Source organism: Miniopterus natalensis, chromosome 6 (genome assembly GCF_054644295.1).
Source record: "Miniopterus natalensis isolate mMinNat1 chromosome 6, mMinNat1.hap1, whole genome shotgun sequence".
Classification (NCBI taxonomy): domain Eukaryota; kingdom Metazoa; phylum Chordata; class Mammalia; order Chiroptera; family Miniopteridae; genus Miniopterus; species Miniopterus natalensis.
Window position 1 is genome coordinate 36101618 of NC_142086.1, and position 23152 is coordinate 36124769.

At 39.0% G+C, this 23152-nt stretch overlaps 1 protein-coding gene across 2 annotated transcripts in view; it reads left to right on the top strand.

Moving 5' to 3' along the window:
• Nucleotides 1–5991: 5991 nt before the first annotated feature.
• Nucleotides 5992–23152, top strand: part of CD96 (CD96 molecule) — a 69886-nt gene continuing 52725 nt past the window's right edge. For both annotated transcript variants that reach the window (XM_016200141.2, XM_087817865.1), the window contains exons 1-3: nt 5992–6052; nt 8157–8513; nt 15367–15491. In XM_016200141.2, the coding sequence (XP_016055627.2) occupies nt 5992–6052; nt 8157–8513; nt 15367–15491 (543 nt within the window). The remainder of the gene's footprint in view (nt 6053–8156; nt 8514–15366; nt 15492–23152) is intronic.

Genomic DNA, 23152 nt, shown 5'->3' on the forward strand with positions numbered 1-23152 from the left:
CATTTTAATTTAAAAAATGGTTGGTTTTAACGGTTGTATATGATAAGCTGAAAAACTTAATAGTGTAATACAAGACTCAATACAACAAGTAGCATGGGATTCTTTATAACAAGCTCTTTAACCTTGGGAAAGACACTTTCACCTTTCAGAGCTTAGTTTATTCATCTGTAAAGTGAAGGGCTCATTCTTTACAGTTTCTTCTAGCTCCAACATTCTATAGGTCTGGGTGGAAAATGGACTCTTTCCTATGAGAACATGCTCATGCCTCTGTTTTTAACTCTCCCACAAAAGTGCCAAATCTTTCCAAAGTTAGGCTTCTTTTCTGGAGGAGGGAAGTATGTTTTTATGCACAACTATCTTCTATATTCTTATGGTCCACTCTGGGGTCTGAGGTTCAGAACCATGTACCTAGTCTCTGTAAGAACCTCGATCACCAAAATAAAATGAAATAATGTTCATTACAAGGTTTTCATTGAGCCAGAAATGTGAAACAATAATTTTAAAAAGATGTTCAGCAATGAGGACGAACTTTCTCTCTTACTCATTTCTCCTCTCCACTACAATCCTTCCTCCTCCAAGAATTTGGTTTAGCTCTCAGTTACCAGGGAAATGCTATTAATCACAATACGCTTCTTGATTTCATTACTTAATTGAGGTGGTACTGAGCTACACAATCACAAAAAGTGACAAATACCAAAGTGCAAGTTTTCTCTCTTTCCCTCCCTCCTTCCCTCTTGTTCTCACATTCAGAACTCCATTTAAGAGAAAATCATTGGGGGGAAAGCAGGATGGAGGTGGGTGGGCATTACTACCTAAAGGTCAGATCCAGTTCTTAGGTGATTTTTACCTAACCTATTGTTTTCATCAAATATAGAAACACAATATTTCTATGTGAATCTACAGTTATAAAAATACAGTGTAGTTAAGAATATGTTTGTAGCTGTCTACAAAAGGATCCCAGTGTGTGATTTAGTTTTATACTATCTTTTTTTTTAAGCTCTAAAATCAATTGCAACACTTCTCAGTTTTATAAGGTGTTCTCAGCATTGAATGTGAGATAATTTAAATAAATTTCAAAGTTTTGAAACCAGGTAGAGTGTAGAATTTAAACTATTTCTTCTCCTTTTGGCTATGTTGTTAACTCTAGAAATATTAATGGTTTCTAAAATATATTTCTGGAAAAGTCAACATTATTGAGTTATTGTTGAGTCAACATTAGCTTCCCAACATTTTGGCAAAAATCAAGGGCTCTCTTCTCTCTCTCTCTCTCTCTCTCTCTCTCCCCCCCCCTTACTTCAACTTGCCACTAAAGAGAGATATTCAAAGATTACTAACTATAATTATTCAGTTAAACTTTATCATTGTATTTCTCAAAGTAAAACTTTAGGGAGAAGTTTTATATTTATTTTTCTTTAAATTATTTTTCTGTGCATCCATACAATAAAATATTATGCAATCATTTTAAAAGGAAAAAATTTATCTTTGTTTTATAACATGTGTATATGTCTATAATATATTGTGAAGTGCAAAAAAAGCATAGGTTAGAGTGCACGTGGTAAAAATAGTAAAAATCAATTTTCTTCATGTATACATATTTATGTAAAATCTAAAAAGATATAAGACAAATATAAGTATTGGTTGTCTTTGGGTGGTTATGATTCCAGCTGATTTTTATTTCTTCATTAACCTTTTAAAATGTTTCCTGGTAATGAGCAAATATTGATGTTGTCATTGGAAAAATATATTAAATTAAAACCAATCTTTAATAGATGGAATTGAGCATGGTGGAAATGATGATGATAAAAGAGATTGTTATGCTGAAAGTCTCACAATTTTTTTTTCTCTCACTAGATGGCTATTCCTAAACTTATAAAGTTTGAGTGAAAACCAAAAGGAGGAACTTGGTGCTCATGAAGGCAGGGCCTCTATGCTGTCCCCTGGCTGGTGATTCCTTACTTCCTACGCAAAGCCCAGTGACCCTTTGACAATTGCTCCTTGGGTGGGTGGCTCTTCCAGCAGGAATCCAGCTCTATTTCTCTTAATTCTAATGCATAAAACTTCACAGGAGACTTTGATTCCATGTCCAGTTGGACAATAAGCCTTACCTCCCCTTTTTGAAAGTCCATGTCCCTCATCACTCTTTGCCATACTCACTGCCAATCACCAGGCTCTCGTCAAGAAGCATAAAATTCCCAACAGACATTCTGCCTCCCCTTTCTCCCTTCTTATTTTCAATCTACACATGCCAAATTAATTCATCCTTCCTTCTAAAATGTTACATTTAAATATGTTACTCTTTTGTTGAAAATTCTGTAATTCTGTCTAACATAAGAAAAAAGTCTGTAGGCTAAAATTCAAAGCCCTCCTTAACCTAAGCTCACTGGTTGGGCAATTTTGTCTGCCCCAGACCCCCAGTAAAGTCCCTGCCCAATGATAACAGCCAAATCACTGAATTAACCTTTAACTTCAATACTACCAAGTGTTGTTTCTTACTGTTTTCTCTGCCTAGGGTGACTACCTCATGGATTCCACCAGACTCACTTCTGTAATATAGAGCCAAATTTCGAGTCCACACTTCAGATGTTCCCTACCCCAGCTGATCCCTGGGAGATCCCCCCTTGCCTGGGAGCCTGTCCCACCTACTCATTTGGTCCTGTGCATTATGTTACTCGACTCTTTTGGTGCTCAGGGATGTTTCCTCTCCAGCAAAATGATAAGTGTCTAAAGGCCAAGAGGTGTGTTTATCATTTATGTTTTTAAATCACCTAGAATTATGGCTCTTTATAATCTTTTAAGATTTGGCACTCAATAAATATTTTTTGATTAGCAGAAACATTAAGCACTATGGTTTCTAAACATTTAGGGAAAGAAACAGAACATTCCACATTTTTGTGCATAAGTAATTAAAGAGTAAAATGCAAGACAAATCAGCAATGTTTGAGTTAACCTCTATGAAAACCACAAAAGTAAGTTTGCCGTTTTGCTCAGCTTCCTACTTTTGAAAATGTCCTTTTCTTGTTGAGGGTAAGTGTTTAGAAGGAGTCTATAAAAAGTTTGTCCAAAACAAACAATTATGGTTCGCCAGGAGCAGAAATAATGTGTGTCCTTGCTTCTCTTTGTAAATAATTGAATTTGCCTCTGAAGTTCAAGAAGTTCAAAATTCCTTTTTGTATGTGAAACTGACTGCTTCTGTTTTCTCTTTGTATGAGCAGAGTATACTCTAAGAAGAAACGCTGTGCAATTGGGATTTGGTGAGCAGGGAGGATAATAGACTAGATTGACATGACTTCTATAGAAGAGTTATTTTTAAGCTCAGCGAATGCCTATCCCCGTGCTGAAAGGGCCTTTAGAAAATACTCTCGGGATTGAAAGGCAGTGGAAGCAAAGTTCCCATCATCTGGGAGAGCTGTGCTGGTCTGCAGGGTGTTGCTGCCACCTGCTGCATAAAAATAGCCGCGGAGGGGCTGGCACCTGGCCTTGCAACTGCAGGACACCAGGTGTGTTCAGTTAAGATTCTGCGAGCATCTGAATTTTTTTTCCTCTCTTAGAGCCTGGGTGGGTCCCAAAGGACAACTAGTCAAATCTAATGATTCCAGGCTGCAGAGGTTTCTAAGTATAAAAACCATGAACCAGGCCCTGGATAAAGACCCAGAGAGCGAGGTTTGCCTAGCAGCCACTGAATAGATACTTTGGGTAGCCCAACCCAATGAGAGGTGAGGATCCCATTAAAAGTGAGTCTAGCTCTAGAAAATAAATGACAATTTCCTTTTTTAAAAATTTAAGGTGTTTTATTTTACATTTTTTATCTTTTATGAACTTGTTTTACTTTAAAGCAATAAGAAATAGGAGACAACTAGCCCTGGCTGGTGTAGCTCAGTTGGTTAAAGTGTTATCCTATACAACAAAAGGTCTTGGGTTCAATTCCAGGTCAGTAACATGCTGGCCCTGTCCCCGGTTGGAGCACATATGAGAGGCAACCAATCGATGTTTGTCTCTCACATTGGTGTTTCTCTCTGTCTCTCTCTGTCTCTTTCTGTCTCTCCCTTCCCTCTCTAAAATCAATAACCGTATCCTCAGATGAGGATTTGAAAAACTTTAAAGAAATAGGAGATATATAAATACGTGAAGGGGGGTGTTGTTTTTAGAGAATTCAATAAATTTAGATTTTTATTGGTTTCCACTTAGGTAAATTCCCTTAATATGAAAAACAGAGTGAGGAGACTGATTTCCTTCCCCAGGCTTGTAATGTGTCCCAACTTAATAGGGACATTAACCTACAGATCAGGATCTCCCCAGCATATCTCTTGAACTGATTTTGGCTCTAGAGTCCATCACTGATTTACTGGGGAAATGAGGACGAGATGAAGGCATCAGGAGCAGTGATGTCTCCTCCTCCTTTCAATCAAAGACTCTGAACTCCCCAGCTCTCTCCAAAATATCCTTGTCATCACCACCTGACCCAACACCTCCAGCAATCTGAGCCTTAGTGGGGATGTGGGGTGTGGGAATAAATGCTAGGAGAGCTCTAAATTAGGAAATAAGTAACTCCATCTTCTGGCCTTTGCAAGAAACATCATTAGCTGAGTAGTAATGATTAGCCCTGTTTCACCACCTGCAAATCTCTTCTCCCAGCGAAATGCTAATCTCCTCAACAACAAGGGTGATACCTTTTGTCTTAGCATCATCCATATTTCCCCCAAGTCCTTGCATTGGACAGATGAGTATAAACTTAATGACATGACGTGATGTCATGATACGTGATAACTTGATACATGATGACATGACAGATGATGACAACCTGGTGAAAATTCTCTCTCCCTGACCTCAAAAAATTGTCACCTTGGGAATGAAGTTCAGCTTTCTCCTTTGTCTTCAGGTTTTCTCGGTGCTGCCAAAAGGCAGTAGTGAGATTGAGGTCACAGAATATTTCACCAATTGTTCATACTGTTGTATGTAGACACATACATTTAGTCCTTTTTACTCTTTGTTTATTAAACTTGCTCTGTAGTGTTCAGACTAATGCTTGTTTTCTTAATGTTGGAAGGTGAAGATGGTCTATTTTATCCTAAGCTGGAAAACCATGTAGTCATATCTGTCAGGGGCTAGTCATTATGTCCCAGGAGTCACTTTCCTAATCCCTGGTCTCGGTCCTCTGTTAATGGCAGTGACTGGGCACATGTAACAGGCCTGGTGGCTGTCTGAGGTAGGAGAGTCTCTGCCTTTGGATTCTGATTGTTTCAGCCTTGCTCTATATGGTTTTGGGCTGAGGCATAAGCTCTTCTGCCATCAGCAAAATAGGCCTCCAGCCAGCAGGGTGAGAGATGTCCCTGCCTGACTTCCAGCCTATCCCAGACAAAGGGTAGAGAAGGAGACCTCACTCCTCCACCCCCAGGAAATGTGGGTCTTCCTGCAAGAGGGGAGACAATAAAATTTGTTTTAATAGCTGATGTTCCCCTCAGATATGTTCCCCTCAGATTTTATTAAAATTAAATGTGTTAATGTTTTGTTCTTTCACCCCAGAGCAATTCCGGAAAGCAAATATATTTTAAAATTGAACAGCAAAACTATTATAAAAGACACGAGGCTCACATTTGTTAAATGACTTTGTGCTCCTGGAAAGAATGTACGAAAAGCACATTATGAACAACTCTGCGTGATTTCCTTTGGATTTTAGAAGCAGCTTGACTGACACGCAGATCCTGACGAAAAGAATCTTTGGATTCTGAAAAGCCTTTGAACAAAGGTGATACACAAGGTTTCAGAGAACAATTTCAACACTGTTCTGTTGAAGGTTAAACTGAGCTCTGAACCGCATTACTTTCCTGTCTACGTTTCATTTCCTGGGGTCTTGCCAAGTGATAAACAGCCCCAGGCGTGTGGTAGATTCGGGGTTTTGCAGCACGAATAGGGTGGCTGGGGTTTGCTTAGTTAAAGGCCTCATTTGGCTCCTGTGACCGTGATGGAAATGCTGGTGTGAGGCCTCGGGAGACAATGGAGAAGAAATGGACCTACTGTGCGGTCTGTTGCATCCTCCAGATTCATTCCGTCGGGGGTAAGGCTTCCAGCGCGCTTCCTTGAGCCAGCGCGTCGGGGGTGAGGGAGGCCTCTGCTCACTGCACTGAAGCTGAGCGCCAAAGGCAGGCGGGTCCTAAGGTTTTCAGTGCGTTTCAGCGGCAGCTATGGCAGGGCTGTTAGGCTCCAGACAGGATGACTAACGACCCTAAAACCGAGAAGGGAATGGGTGGTTTGTGCCGCTGCTCAGAGACGTTTTTACCCGTTTCCTTCCTAAGAGGATCTCCGGAGTAATTGGGAAATTTTGCTTCTTAGAAATGAAATGCTCTCCAAATGGTAGTGAGAACAGCTCCGGGATACTAAAAGTAAATAAATAAATCACAAAGCCATCAGTGCTCAGAGATCCTTGCTTAACTTTTTCTCTCTTTCAACTACCCTTTTTCTTTTGGATATAACAAGCATTTCTCCTCCAAACGCTCATGTCTTTGGGGGTCGAGCATATGTGGAATTTTAATGAGGCATGTGTAGGTACAGACCTGGGAGACGGGGTGGGGTCCTTATGACAGTGGGAACTAGTACCTAAAGGGCCTATTTAAAAATGGTAGGAAGAAAGATTAGTCCTGTGGTCCCGAGTGTCTTAAGAATTAACTGTGCTTTTCAGATAGAAATACTAAGATTTTAAGGGGAATTTCTAAATCAAAGAAGATTTTGGAACATAATGCTGTAGATAGGATCAGAAGCATATTATCCAGCAAAGGGGAGCTCACAGGGAGTTACATTAAACTGTACTAACCTCTGCCTGCCCATACTTTTGCATCCATGAAAGTATAATAATTCCTGTTTGTCGAGTACCTTTGAGAGCCTTGTTTCTTCTCAGTTGCTTGTCATCTTTTTATCTTTTCCCTTTGTTAGCTTCTGTGACTTGTCACAATAACATATCATTCCTGTAAAATTGTTCCATGTTCATTCTAAAACTGAAGCTTACACTGTTGAAGGCATGTCAAAGATGCAATGCTTAACATATTTTAAGTGCCCTGTGCCATTTGGTCAGAGAGCTGATGGGAGAGAATCTTCTTTTATGTCTAGTGTTTCAAAGCATTGATTATAGGTGATGCTAACCAATGATTTATCTTTAGCGGACACTTTACCTGAGGTATTTCCTCCTCTCCTCCAGCCATGAACTAACTACATGGAGATGAAGGCCCTTTTAATCCATATATATTGAATATCAAATTTCTGACCCTTCTCAGCCAATTTGGGAGCAGTTTGGAGTTTATGAGGTTATAGAAACTGCACGGTTTCTAGGCAGTCGAACTCATGTTTTTTTTACTGAGATGTGGCTTTGAACAAGCCATTTAATCTGTCTGTGCCTCCGTTTCTTCCTTGAAAAAGAGCGTTAACAACGTCACTCTGGTATGTTTGAAAGATCAAACAAGACAGTGTATGTAAAAGCCTCTTCTAGAAATGCATTTTAAAAAACTGCTACACAAAGTTTAGAGTTATTTTTGTGGTTTTAGAAAATACCATTTGAGTGTTACACACAGCTGTTGATTCATAACCAAAAAAAGCCAATTGTATTATATTTAAAAACTGTTGCCACAATAATTTTATGGTGAGTTTCAATTTTAAATAGTCTTGATTTTTTCCACCAGTATCTATTTTTTAGATAGACCAACTGACGAAGAAGCAGATACTCAGAAGTCAGTAAGTTCTTCTAGTGTCCTAAAGTAAATGCCTCCCCATATGTATTGAGACTCATGCTTCTGTACCTGGGTCAAGCACAAGCTCTCTCCAGCCCCTGAGGCAGCAAGGAGAAAATCCCTGTGGTGCTCACTCACTTCATCAGAGTCACCCAGGTTTAAAATTAAGAGTGGCTCCAGCCCGGCCGGGCGTGGCTCAGGGGTTGAGTGTCGACCTGGGATCCAGGAGGTCACAGTTCAATTCCCGGTCAGGGCACATGCCCGGGTTGGGGCACAATCCCCAGCCAGGGGTGTGCAGGAGGCAGCCCATCAATGACGACTCCCTCATCACTGATGTTTCTCTCTCTCCCTTCCTCTCTCTGAAATCAATAAAAGATATATATTTTTTAAAAAGTCACTCCATGTGAATCATGCAAACTGATGGCTGGTGTTCTTCCTTTTCAGGAATATGGGAAGGAAAATTCAATACAAGAGAAGACATTTATGCTTTGCCTGGCTCTGATGTCAACCTGACCTGCCAGACACAGAAGAAAGACTTCTTGGTGCAAATGCAATGGTCCAAGGTCACCAAAGAGGTGGACCTCATTGCCGTTTATCATCCGCAATATGGCTACTACTGTGCCAACGGGGTTCCCTGTAGGTCACTGGTGACGTTCACAGAAACTCCTCAGAACGTGTCAAAATGGATTCTGCACTTAAAGAACATGTCCTTCTCACTCAGTGGGAAGTATGAGTGCAGCTTTATTTGGTACCCAGAGGGCAGTCAGACTAAAACCTACAACCTTCTCCTTCAGAAAAAGGGTAAGCATAACAAACATGTATTATGTGCCAGCCATAGGCCAGGCATGGTACTAAGTATACAAGGTTGAACAGAAAGAGGTATTGCTTGTAAGGGAGACCAAAACTGATCAAGTAATTCCACCAATAAATGTAAAATTGCAACAGTGATAAGAATTGCAATGGTCTGTGAGAGAGCATGTACTAGTCATCAGGGAAATTATCTCTGAGAGAGCAAAGTGAGCCGAGGTCTGAAGAATGTAAACGTTAACACCATTTCAGAGGTAGGAGGTTAGTGAGTGATCTCGAGAGAGGCAACATCTTGTGTGCAGGGCTATGCAGTGTTTGAGAAAATGGGAAAATGTCAGTGGGACTGTGGTGCAGAGATTAAGGGGTGAAGTGTGAGAGATGGTAAGGGCCAGATCATGCAAGACCTTGTCGGCCACGTTTGAGGTTTTGATTTTTGTCTAAGTGCCGTGGAAAGACATTGAAGCATTTTCAACAAAATGAAGGAATGACGGTTATAGCCTGATTGTATTTGTGTTAAAAAGGATCATCCTGGCTTTAGTATGAGAATGAAATGAAGGTGGAGAAGAGAAAAAGGTAGAGACAACTTAGGAGACAAGCCTAGGACCCCAGAGGAGACAGAGCACTCACACAAACATGCTTTGGACACCTACATTTGCAGGCAGGAATCTTAGGTTTAAGTTCTAGCTCCTTTCTGGCTAGAAATGAATTTCACCTGGGGTCTGCCATGTCAATTGTCTGAACCCATCTGGAAAATGACTATAATAATTCCCACCCTAAATCACTTGGTCCTAAAATAAATGATTTCCATTTCTACTAATGAAAAAGAATGACATTAGTCAACAAATGGAAAGTGCACTGGAAATAGAATGTTTTTAACTCAAGGCAAAGTGGCCTGGCAATATAAGAAAAAACAACAAAAAAATAACTCATGAAGGCTATGCTAAGGGGGACATAGAGCTGCCCAGGGCAAGCAGGTATGGATTTATTACCCTTCCCTATTTCTTATCAAGAGATAAGACCATGGGACTGGAACAGTCTACCTATAGACAAGAACCTTTCCACCACCACCTTTCAGTGCCCTAGTCCAATTGCTGTTTGTTTTCCAGAAGAAAAAAAAAGACACTTGGGTTCAGCTGGGGATAGGGTGGGGTGGAGTCGAGTGAATAGAATTAAGGAGAGCTGTATAGTACATCGTTTAGCTACACAGCATTGGAGTCAGGTAGCTTAGATTGGAATGTTGGCTCTGTCATTTACTCTATACTTCACCTTTGCCAAGTTATTTCAAGTCTCTAAGCTTTTGTTTCCTTATATAACAAACATATAAAGATAATTATAGTGCCTCCTTCATAGATACCATTATTTTGATGATTAAATGGGATAATTTGTGTGTGTATGTGTGTGTGTGTGTGTGTGTGTAAATGGTAGTTTTCATTAAGTATAATATAGTACTGAGTAAACTATTTCTCGATTCTTATTAAAAATGAGTCCTCCCCCCTCTCTTTTATACTTGCCTAAGTTGGAGCCCAAGAGGACGTTTGTTATATATAAGCACAAGTACACATTGGCTTTGGCTTAGACATAGATTTTGTACCTTCTGCCTAGATCTGGAAACTATTACATCTCTGAGGACCTAATGTTTACTCCTCAGGTTTGGCAACATAAGTTGATGTGCCCTATAGGAAATAGGATTTCTTCAACATGAAGACAGAAATGGAGAAGACGTAGTATGTTATCCAAAAAGAAGAGTGGAATTGCCTTTAAGGAAAGTGTATTTCTTAAAATAAAGGCCAACCCAAGGCACCCAACTGTAGCTACAAAAAAACTGCAAATCAATAGGGAGACAGAGCCAGGTCTGCATGCTGTGTGGTTAGAAAATTCCCAGTCTTCTGATTATAACCTTGCTTCTGGTCAGCTGGGTCAGATGAAAAGCAATGGCCTCAGTGTTAGGGCAATGTTTCTGGTATTGTGTATTTGGGTAGAAAGGAAGAAAAATAGAAAAAAAGCAAAACAGAAAGGAGAAAAAATCTTCATGATGGACCAAAACTGTAAGCCTGGCATAGAGCTAAGGGGGAGACACTTCACTCGGAGGATGCAGGTGCCATTCAGGAGCCCTGTCAGGTCCCCACCCAATGACACAGCTTTTCCCCCTTTATTCTTTTGATCTTCTCTCCCTTCTCCTCCTATTTGTGCCATTTCCCTGTTAAATGCCTGAGAGCTTTTCACATTTGCAAGCTACTTGGGTAAGCAAAGCACACATGAAGTGCATACATTTATGATGTACATAAACAAATGCAAATTGAAGTGGCATATAAGAATCTAAATATGAAAATGCTGAGAGACCGGAGGCAGTTGGACCTCTTCCTGTTTCCTTTCTGTTGTCATCTGAGTTATTCCACCCCCTCGTCTGCTCACGCAAGATGCGTCTAACTTTTATCCCCTGTTCTCTGAGGGCCTCACTGAGAAGGGATTTTTTTTTCTTTTCACAGTATGTTGTTCCTCTGTGTGATTTAGTGCTCTGAGGCTGTGGGTGAGGGTAGAAAGATAATAAACAGTTTTATATTCGCTTCTTATCTTTTATTTTTTTTTAATTTATTTTTATTGTTGGAAGTATTACAGATGTCCCTTTTTCCCCCATTGACCCCTCCGCCCCGCTCCAGCCTCCTCTCCAGGCCTTCCCCACACTATTGCCTGTGTCCATGGGTTATGCATATATGCATACAAGTTCTTTGGTTAATCTCTTCTCACCCCCTCTCCTTCCTTACCCCTGAGATTCCTCAGTCTGTTCCATGCTTCCATGTCTCTGGATCTATTTTGTTCTTCAGTTTATTTTGTTCATTAGAGTCCACATATGAGTGAGATCATGTGATACTTGTCTTTCTCTGACTGGCTTACTTCACTTAGCATAACACTCTCCAGGTCCCTCCATGCTGTCCCAAAGGGTAAGAGAGCCTTCTTTTTTTACAACTGCATAGTATTCCATGGTGTAAATGTCCCACAGCTTTTTCTCCGCTCATTTACTGATGGGCTCTTGGGCTGTTTCCAGATCTTGGCTATTGTAAGTAATGCTGCTACGAACATAGGGGTACATATATTCTTTCTGAATGGCATTTTGAGTTTCTTAGTATAGATTCCTAGAAGTGGGATCACTGGGTCAAATGGCAGCTCCATTTTTAATTTTTTGAGAAAACTCCATACTGCTTTCCATAGTGGCTGTGCCAGTCTGCATTCCCACCAGCAGTGTACCAGGGTGCCCTTTTCTCCACAGCCTCACCAGACCTTGTCATTTGTTGATTTTTTTTTATGGTAGCCATTCTGACAGGTGTGAAGTGATATCTCATTGTGGTTTTAATTTGCATCTCTGATGATTAGTGACTTTGAACATTTTTTCACATGTCTCTTGGCCATCTGTATGTCCTCTTTGGAGAAGTCTTTTGTTCATTTTTTTTACATTGGATTGTTTGTCTTCCTTTTAAGTTGTATAAGTTCTTTATATATTTTGGAAATTAACCCCTTATCAGATGTATCATTGGCGAATGTGCTCTTCCATACAATGGGATCCCTTTCCATTTTGTTGGTTTCTTTTGCTGTGCAGAAGCTTTTTATTTTGATGTAGTCCCATTGGTTTATTTTTTTCCTTTGTTTCCCTTGCCCTACGAGACTTATCACCAAACATATTGCTAACAAGAGATGTCTGAGATTGCTGCCTATCGTTTCTTCTAGGATTTTTATGGTTTCGCAACTTACATTTAAGTCTTTTATCCATTTTTACTTGACAAGGCTTCCTCTTAGGTTAGGAGCTTTCAAATTATTCCAAAATTTCTCTGAGTCAAGCATCGGGTTATTGTAATCCAGATGTCCTTAATTTGAATGATACTGGGTCCCACAGTGCTTCAGATTGTAAAATGTTAATGCATTTTAAAATTTGCAGTTATCAGAATTCATTATAAAAATACAATGTGGGTTTAATTTCCCAGATTATAACAAAAGCCTCAGGGGACTTTTACCTTTAGTCACCATGCTGTACATTAGATTCCCTAGAAGTTATTTATCTTATAACTGGAAGTTTGTACTTTTTGACCGCTTTTATCTATTTTTCCAAGTCCCTGCTTCCACCTCTGGCAGTCACCAATCTCTTCTCTGTATCTATGAATTAGGTTTTATTTTATTTTTTAGATTATACATATAGGTGAGATCATACAGTATTTGTCTCTCTGTCTTATTTCACTTAGCATAATGCCTTCAAGGTCCATCCATCTTGTGTCAAATGGCAGGATTTCCATTTTATGGCTGAGTAATATTCCACTGCATGTTAGAACATTTTTTTTATCCAGTTATCCATCAATGGGCACTTACATTGTCTCTGTATCTTTGCTATCATAAAGAATGCTGCAATTAACTTGTGGATGCATATATATATTTTTTTGAGATAGTAATTTCATTTCCATTAGATTTATACCCAGAATTGGAATTGCTGGATCACATGGTAGTTCTATTTTTAATTTTTTGAGGAGTCTCCATGCTGTTTTCTATAGTGCCTATATCAGTTTATACTCTCATCAGCACTGCATAAAGGTTCCCTTTTCTCCACATCCTCACCAATACTTATCTCTTGTCTTTTTTATATTAGTCATTCTAACAATTATGAGGTGATATCTCATTGTGGTTTTGAGTTGCATTTTCCTGATGACTAGTGATGTTGAGCTACTTCTCATTTACTTGTTGGCCATCTGTATGTCTTCTTTGAAAAAAATGTCTATTCAGTTCCTGTGCCCATTTTTAAATCAAGTTTAAAAATAACAGTGGAAAAAGGTAAAATAAATAAAGTTTCTGAGAAGATGGAGCAATGAGATCCATAGCATTAGTAGTAGGACTATCTTGAAATGGAAAAAAGAACTTTTTTATTGTATCAGGAGAAAGGGAAACTAGGATGAGTACTTATGAGGAGGCATGTGCCATCTTTTATTTTTTCCTCTAAAATAGACAATGACATGGACACAGGCAATACTGTGCTGAAGGCCTGGGGTAAGGGTGGGCTCAGGGCAGAAAGGGTCAATGGGGAAAAAAGTGGACATCTGTAATACTTTCAATGATAAAGATAAATTTAAATAAAATAAAATAGAGAACAAAATTGTCTTCAGGTAAATAAGGAGGCTTCAGAAAAAAGCATTTGGAGAGGTTTGAAATACCTTTTATAGATAGAGGGAAAATGACAGGCCCTTTTTTTTTTTTTTTTAAGTTATGAGGTTGGAGTAATACTTGGAAGGAGCAATGGAGAGCAATGACCCCACCTCCTGATGTTGAGGAGTAAGGGTACAAGAAAATTAACAACCACGATTTGAGAGTGTTGCAGGGAAGATGTTTACTGATGGAAAGGCCTGCTTGCAATTAAGGATAGGAGGAGGAATGAGCAAAAGAATAGCTGGAACTTATGAGAGATTAAAGGCTAGATGGACTTAACATTCTCAAACTGAGAAATATTCCACTTTAAATATATATACTGTTGATAATAATGAGAATGTTCATACCCATGATTCATTAATCATACTCCTGGGAGGTCTTCTTAAGTAGCTGGTCAGAGGAAAGCTACTAGTATAAGGATGGTCTTTGCTATATAGATTATAATAGTTTAAATGAAGTAAAAACCGAAACTGAAAGAGCATAATCATTCAATAATTGGAAGTGACTAAACAAATGGTGATGGGCATATATGATGGGATGACATAAAGCCTATAAAAATGTCAACCAAAAATAGTTCAAGAACCAAGCAAAACATTTTCAAGTAAAAATCATAGGTAACGTGCGGGTTAATAAGATTGCAAAGTATGGGAAACGCATGCAAACAAAGATTTGTAGAGATATAAAAATAAGGTTTTCGGGATATTAGGATAATAGAATTGTTTTTATTTATAAATTATTATTTGTGTTACTATAGTTTAATAAAAAAAAATGGATATATATGTATATAAAACTCCTCTCCCAAAAAAGACTATAAACAGATATTTATCTCATGTCACTTTAAAAATGCACCTAATTTATTCATAATGCTTCCTCAGACTTTATATATTTTTCTGAATCAATTTTTCTTTAAAGGAATGTATATGAACTCTCTAAAGACAATTTTGAAGACAGGAAAAGATAGTGGTTGACAGGAGTTTGGTGGGATGAACAAGCAGAGCATAGGCCATTTTTAAGGCAGTGAAATTGCTCTGTATGATACCACAATGGTGAATAGGTGTCATTATGTAGGTATCAAAACCCATAGACTGTACAGCATCAAGAGTGGACCCTAAGATAAATAAACTGTGCAGTTTGGGTGATAATGGTGAGTCAGTGTGGGCTCGTTGATTGTAACAAATGTACCATTGTGATTAGGGATGCTAATAGTGGGGGAGGTTGTGCAGACATGGGACTGAGGGTAATATGGAAACTCTCTGTACTTTCCACTCATTTTGCTGTTTTAGATTCACAGACTTAAAAATATTAAGTCTATTAAAATTTAAAAATGAATTAGAGGCTAAGTTTTAATGTTTTATATTCTATGTGATTAAGGAAATGTGATCTGAAGACTAAAGCATGAATTTGGGGTAAAGCAGAGGAATATGCCAAATTGGGAGCTGAATCTTTTTAGGACAGATTCCCTATCATTTTTCATCAATAATTTTTGGTAGTGGCTCCGTTTTGCCATTTACACAGTCAGGACTATAATAGGATTTTGCCTCTTTATTTCGTAGGTATACCCTGAGGATAGATGAGTCTTTATGCTAAAACGGTTCTCATTTCTCTGATAAAAAGCACTTTATAAACCAATCACAGATCCATGTCTTTTCCACCTTCTGTTTTGTTACAGTTACACAGGAGGAATGGATAAGCAACAATACAATAGAAATAGAGATAAATCAGACTCTGGAAATGCCATGCCTTCAAAATATCTCCTCAGAAATTTCATCTGAGTTCACCTTCGCATGGTTGGTGGTAAGTGTTGCCCTTTTCAATGAATAACTTGAACGATCTTTAAATATTAATGAAGTAAAAATGAATAACAAATAATAATAGGGAAGAAAACACTGGATGAGAGGCAGGTATTGTGTGGAAGGTTGGGGAATGGCTGTGAGGGGCACACTCAGCAAGTCTCTGGTCTATGCACTGATTTAGAAATTAGCTTCTAAAAGGTTAGTATCTATTTCAAGTTATATACCAAGCCCCAATTACAGACAGGAGTGTGATGGTGCCCTGGAGAAGAGTCACATCCAATAGAAGCCTCTACTCACAAATGTTTGTTTTACAAACAGCATATGTTGAGGGATAGACCCCTTTTTCTCAGAACACTTACCATCCTGGGAAATATACATTACTTTACTTCGGGGAAGACAGTCTAATGCTTATAAAATATAGGTGGGAAATATACCTGATAGAAGGAGGACCTATATTACGAACAGCCTCTGCTCAGCTCTATTACTGCCACAGGGATCAGCAGGCCCAGAGTTGTTATGTTGCCTGACTTCAAAATAAATAAATCTGGAAATCTGGATTTTTAGGAGAAATTTTCCAAGGCAAGCAAATCAAATGGCAGCCAGCTATTAGCCAATATACATAGTAGAGCTCTAATACTGTTAAATCAGATAATGTTATTGGACTGAAAGGGTCCATTTGCCTGTGTGCATGAAAGCCCAATAAGACACGAACAGGAGTTTGCAGCCAAGAAAGTAAGGATTTATTAAGGAGATGGAGCCATGCCGGAGTCACAGGTAGCTTGTGCTCAAAGACCTGGCTCCCCGATGGCTTTCAGGGCATGGATTATATAGGGAGAGGATCATTAATCATGGTGACTAAAGCAGTTAGGATTGTGGTCTCTACTGATTGGTTGGTGCCAGAGTAAGGGGTAATTGATCATTGCATCCGGTCCTGATGTCAGCCATGGAGTTGTTCTGTCCAGTTTCACAAGGATTTGTTCTATGGGATCGTTCTGCTTGCCTGGGTCCAGAGCTAAAACACAGCTGAGGCCAAGATATCATCTTTAGTTTGATTGAAAACTCTGTCTCCGTAGTCAATAGACCCAGGACTTTGTTCCTAAGACTACTGGATGCTGACCAGAACCTCACTGTCCTGAGGGCCTAATGGTTAAGCAAGGGAGAAGGAAGTGGGTGAGTCAGAGCACTGGGCCAGGCCAGTTTGAGTCAAGGAAGAAAATCAAAATAAAGGGCAGATTCAAGAAAATAAGGTTTCTGCGTAGTTACAATAACACAAGACTAAAACAATTATAAAGATAATTATAAACACTATTTTGATAATCACATAATGAGTGTTCACTCAAGGGTGGGGAATATCCAGCCCATGGGTCTTATAGGGCCAGCAAAATCATTTGGTCTGGCCCTGCCAAGGCAACCACAGGAGGGACTCGAAATTCAATAAATCTAGGAGTTTTTTTCATAGCTAATTTTTAAGCTGATAATTTTGTATGGCTCGAGAATGATGTTATAAATATCCAAATGGCCCTTGGCAGAGAAAAGGTTCCTCACCCCTGATTTAGATGATCCAGAATATGATTATATTATTTTTAGATTGTCATCACAATAAAAACACAAAATTTAAAAATTCTTATGGAACTCATAGATCTCCAGGAACATAGCAGTTGATACAGTTTGCAAAATACTGTATTTGCACAATTTATTATTCATATTACAAGTTACCTAGGTTTTTCTGGACTGTCTTGGAAACTAGACCCTTCATATAAAAAGATTTCTCTAAGGATATGGCAAATCCAAAATAACCGACCTCCAAGCAGGCCTTGAAATACAACCTACAGATAATATTTCACTACCTAGATAATTTGGGGGCAGTCAGTAGGATGAAAAGAAAAAAATATTCTGAAGTAACTTTCTCAAACTGTTCAAAATTTTACAATGTCTCTTTGTCATCTGTCAGAAAACACTCTTTTCCTTTCATGGCATTTGGTTTCTAAAATATAAGGCTTCCTGGGCATGATGCCTCTGGTTAACATAAGTCAACTGTTCTTAACAAACACAATACAATGTGGTTCTTAGGAAAAGGTTTTAAAGCGGAGATGACCTCAGGAGGGCAGAAACTCACAATACTAAACATTACAGTAATGGAAATGCACTTTCTATTCCTTGCTTACATTTTTAATATTTCCACCAATAGGCAAAATGTTTCCACCCTAATTATTATAAGCTCAACTAACAATAGGAATAATAAAGTTTAATAATAATAAATAGTAGTAAAATTTAGTAAACTTTCACTGTAGAGTTTTTTGCTGGCTAGTAAGTTGACCTGTAGCATCTTATCTATAGGATCTGTGTGATCTGTTTTCCCAAGCAAATGTAAAGCCCTCACTTGGGCTGTGTCTGTGTCCTTTGTGTGACTCTGAGCTTCTCCAGGGCAAAAAGCTGCATCACTCATTGCAAAAGTTCCTAGCATTTGGTATAGTGCCTAGAACATAGGCACTCAGTGAATAATCGAATGGCTGTTTCTCTTGGTCTCCTTCCCCCACAGTCCTACTCCTAAGCCTCATATTAAATTGATGGTCACCAAACTGACACTGTGCATTTGATTGATTAATGAATAGAAGCTCATTAAGTGTCAGTGACTAGATAAATGATAAGGCATCTTATCTAGTAATTTTCTTTAAAGAAAGGAAGGAGGCTAAGTAGACATCTCTTTGGATTCTGCCAGGACATTTAGGATAAATGAGGGGCAGGAAGAGTGCATCTAAGGTCACACACTGAGAGAGTGAATCCTAAACTTCTGCTAAAACCTCAAGCCGCGCTGTCACTTTAAACAATGCATCATGATACAGACAACTTGAGGTATCTTTTTGAAAGGAACCTCTCTTCAAAGGGAATATTATATTGGCAAATGTGCCGATTAAATTCCTACTGTGCATTCCATTTTTAAATGTCACAATCTATTTGCTCTTCTGATTTACATTCGTGCTCCATGCTGTTGGTGGCTGCGGGATTCTGCAAGTCTGATGTGAAATTATCTAATTTCCTCATATTAAAGAATAAAGTACAGCTCTTCATGTCATGACTGTTATAGGTCTGCAGAGGACATAAATATCCTCTTCAATCCCTATTTTAGTTCTTTAATGTCTTGTTAAACTAGCAATAATAATCATAACAATAAGCCAGTTGTTCTCACAAATATCATACAATGTGGCCTTTATAAAATGCAGAGATGGGGAAGATGAGCTCAGGAAGGCAGACACCTGCTAGACTGAACTCAGTAGCCCCGGGAAGCTGCACATGCTCCCATTTCAAGTCTGCATTAAATCCTGGGAACAATTATACAAGCTAAAATGAGTTTAATCTAGGTCACTGGAAAGCATAAGTCATGTCTTCTTATATGTGCAATTTTATAAAATCTAATTAAATCAGTTATGACTCTAATGGAGATTATTGGGATTCTCCATTATCATTAGAAAAATTATTTGTTATATGTATCCGATCCCATAATAAGGCTGTGTTAAATGTGTTGTTCCTGGGGCGGATCTTCTGGGAAGTTACTTTCCAGAATCGTAGCTACACTGAAGTAGACAGACATCGGGTGCAAATAGGGTATGCAACATTGACCTAGCATGAGAGGCAAATAAGTGAACACAAAGGGTTAACCCTTCAGTGGACACTGAGGGACTAAGTGAATGGTGAGGTGATGTATAAGAAACCCCACGATACATGAACGTTTAAATGGGATGCAGTTGGTAGATAAAGGACAAGTGGTAAATTTCCCATCTTATGTCCTTGGGCACAAACATACAATTGTCAGGGAAATTCTGCAGGCTTGTTCTGGGAGCTTCTACATACACCCTAGTATTTTGTTTTCATTCCAAATGATTGTCCTGATTTCCCACAGTATAAATTTCAATTCAATCCAATAAACCTATGCAAATCTGTTTTGAGTACTAGATCCTGCAGGGATACAAACTATATTGGTCATATTTCCTACCGTGAAATACAATTTTGATAAAAATGTAAAAAATAGAAGGAAAATAGTTTGATTTTGACTAGATGGACCTGGGAAAGCTTCTTTCAAAGGTTATGTTTGAACAGAATAATTACAAAACAGTTGGCCAGCAAATGCCAGACATGTACTAAAACCTTGGGACCTGTGCGTACAATTTTGTGGTGGTGGAGAGGATTTGAGGAAATGTTTGTTCCCTGAATTGGTGAATAAAAAAAAGTCATGCTTTTTCTCTTCAAAATCATGACAGGAAGGAGAGGAATATTTCAGCAAACAGTTCAATACCAGCGATAAAAGCATATATCTAAAACCTAGATGCTTATATATATTTTTAACTGTTATCTATAAATGTATGGTTTCAATATGCTGTTCTTTAATATTTTTTATGTTTTATAGTTAAACAAAGAGGCAAATGGTGCTAATAAAAAATGCTCGTTTCCCATGCCTATGGGAAGCTTAGCAATCTAGAAAACAAAACTGTTGCCTTCTACCTGATGACAACTGACTCTAATTGTCTTCGCCATAATCAAAATTAAAGTGCTAGCTAATCTACAAAGTGTTGACAACCAATTGTGATGATTAAATAAATAGTGTTCTGGTGCCCTTCGGAGTGAATGTGGGAGCTTTGCAAGCAGCTGCTTTGGCAGCTCTGACTGGAAATGTGAAGATAGGAAGCAGTGTGGAGATAAAGAAGTAGCAGTCAATACTGCTAACAGAATCTGCTGAGTGAGCTCTCTACACTCAGCACCCACCATGTGCTGTGGTCAACACCGTCAGCTCTGACATGGAGCCTGTGCCATCCCAGGGATGAAATAATGTCACTAAATCCAATAGTACCAAGGTCTCTTTTGGGGATTGAAAACCCTGATTCTAGTACCAAAATAGGAAAGTCTCCACAAATCATTCCCAGGTTTGTCAGGTCTTTAGGGGACACAGGGAAGCAGTGTTTCATGATTCAATAGACCCCAGCCAGCCCTCATCATGCAAATTATCTTATCTAATTCCTGTTCTTAACTTAATTATGTGTTTGTTTTTCTTCTATGGGTATGATTTTGTATTTGTTTTTATTGTGACTTAGCTCTTCTCAAACAGACTCTAAGCAGAAAAGGCAAGGACCGTTTATTCTACTATGCTTGTGAGGCTGTATATAACAAAGTCATTAACAGTGTGACTTTGGGAGGGAAATTGTTTTCAAGTCCTGGTTCCTCCATTTATTATCCGTGTGACCTAAGAGTTATGCAGGGGTGGGAGCTTTTTTTCTGCCAAGGGCCATTTGGATATTATAACATCATTCATGCACCATAAAAATTATCAACTTAAAAATTAGCTATGATAAAAGCTCCTAGATTTATTGAATTTCAAAGTCCCACCTGTGATTGCCTTGGCAGGGCTAGACCAAATGATTTCGAGGGCCAAATACAGCCTGTGGGTCAGACGTTCCCCACCTCTGGTTAGGGTAAATAGGGTCTTCCCCTTGTGTGCACAATTCAAGGGAGTGCCCAAAAAATCAGTAATCAAAATATAAATATTAATAAAATATTTTTTAAATAAAAATTTAGGGAAAATCCGTGAACAAAAAATATCAACATTTTAAATAAAGGCAGGCTGTTGTTTGTCTGTTTTCAGATCCAGCAACACTGTCCAAGGACTGGTGCTTCCCAATCAGTCTGTGGTTCCTGGGCCTCATGGCATCATGTCCCCCACATCCCCCACCCGCATGTATGAGAGTTGACAGAGGAGAATGGATTGAGGAATGCATGGCTTTATGTAGTCATTTTTAAAAAAATTAATTATGGAATTTTTATTAACTTTTTCCACTTAGGCAAAAATCCTTACTCAAGGATATATTTTCCATTGCTTTTCAGAGAGAGAGAAAGGGAGAGGGAGAGAGAGAGAGAGAAAGAAACATCTACGTAAGAGAAACACATCGATTGGTTGCCTCCTGCTCGCTCCTCGACTGGGGCAGAGCCTGCAACTGAGGTAGGTGCCCTTGGCCAGAATCCAACCCGGGACCTTTCAGCCCTCAGGCTGACGCTCTAACCACTGAGCCAAACTGGCTAGGGCTGGGAGAATATTTTGATAAGTGCGCGTAGGGGCACGTGTTTTTCCTTTTGTCTCAGAATTCATATCTTGTTTATGTTGCCTAGCTTACATTTTATTTACATCATCTATAAAAGGGGATCACTATAGCACCAACCTCATAGTATCTTTGTGAGTTGTTAATAAGGTAACACAACCGAATAATGAACTCATTCCTGTACTCAGTATGTATTAAAAACTCGTCTCTAAAGGGTTAGGGTTAGTTTTAGGACTCGCCACGATTCCTCGGTTTAGTCAGGCAGACAATGAATACTTGTGAAGCAGCTGGTTGGCCATCACTGAGGCCGGAGGACAGTTCGTGTTAATTGAACATGTTCTGAGTGTCAGGGGTAGAGTAGGTATGTTAGTTCTATCTATACTTCCCATTAAATCACAGGGTCCATTAAGCTGAGAGTCCCAGGAAGTTTTAGAAATACGTATTTATATTTTAAAAAGTTGTCAAATTTTTTTCTTTTAAAAACAAGAAGAGAAAAACAGGCAAGAATAAGGATTCTATATAATAAGACCCTCTTACCAGTCTGTTTCCTGCAGACCCTACGCTTATCATTATCAGGTAGCAGTTCAAGTGCCCTCTAAGACTCCTAGAGTCATAGGGATTATGACCCCCAAGGGCCCTTCGAATCAGCAAACTGCTCGCACCTCTGTGGTCTACAACTTACATATAGGCCATGGCCTCCTGGAATTTCTTTTAAATTTTTCATTTCTGATACCCCCGAAGGTTTTTTGTTCTGTTTTGTGATGTTTGGTTTTCATTAGTGTGTGTTGTCTCTGAGGCTTACTTGTTCCTGGTCCTGGGCATCTCCGCTTTCTGATGCTGTGACTTAAGTACCTCCTTACTTTGTGTGACCTTTGAGCAAGTTACTTTACCTCAGCTCATTGCAGATTGTTGTGAAGAGTAAATCAGACTTGAAATAATGTTGCTTAGTGCCTAAAATAGTAGGTGCTAAATAAATTTAAGCTATGATTAGTAATATAAAATTTTAGTAGTGGTCATAGCATTATTTCTCCCTCTCCCGGCTCTAGACATTTCAATGTTTGCCTGCACTAGTTTTTTTCTGCCTCTCCTCCCATTTGCTTCATGAAGGCGGCCACTCACATGCAGTTTTGCCTTGCTCGCTTTATAACAGGGACTTTAGATTCTTTCAGGATCTCTATATGTGGTAAGTTACGAGGCATACTTTGCAACTGAATCCCGTCTTTCCCAACAAAAGAACAAACCCTTCCCGCTACAACAGTCAATTGAGAAAAACAAACAAACAAACAACAAACAAACCTTTGAATTAATTGGGTATTTTTGTTTGTTTGTTTTATTTTTGGTGTGTCTTTCCTCCACCAATGAAACCACCCTGGCTAGTCACACTCAGCTATGCAATAAAGGAAAAAGCAGTTTTCCTCACCAGTCTCCAACCTTGGCCTCTGACTGCCCTCTCTCCACAACTAAATGGCAGAGGAAATGCTCCAGATGGCGAGTCATTTGCTAAATGTCAAGAAGCATTTTGAACTCCAATATCCTCACAAAAGCAGTCCCTGTGCATAAAGCAGGAGCTATAAAATTA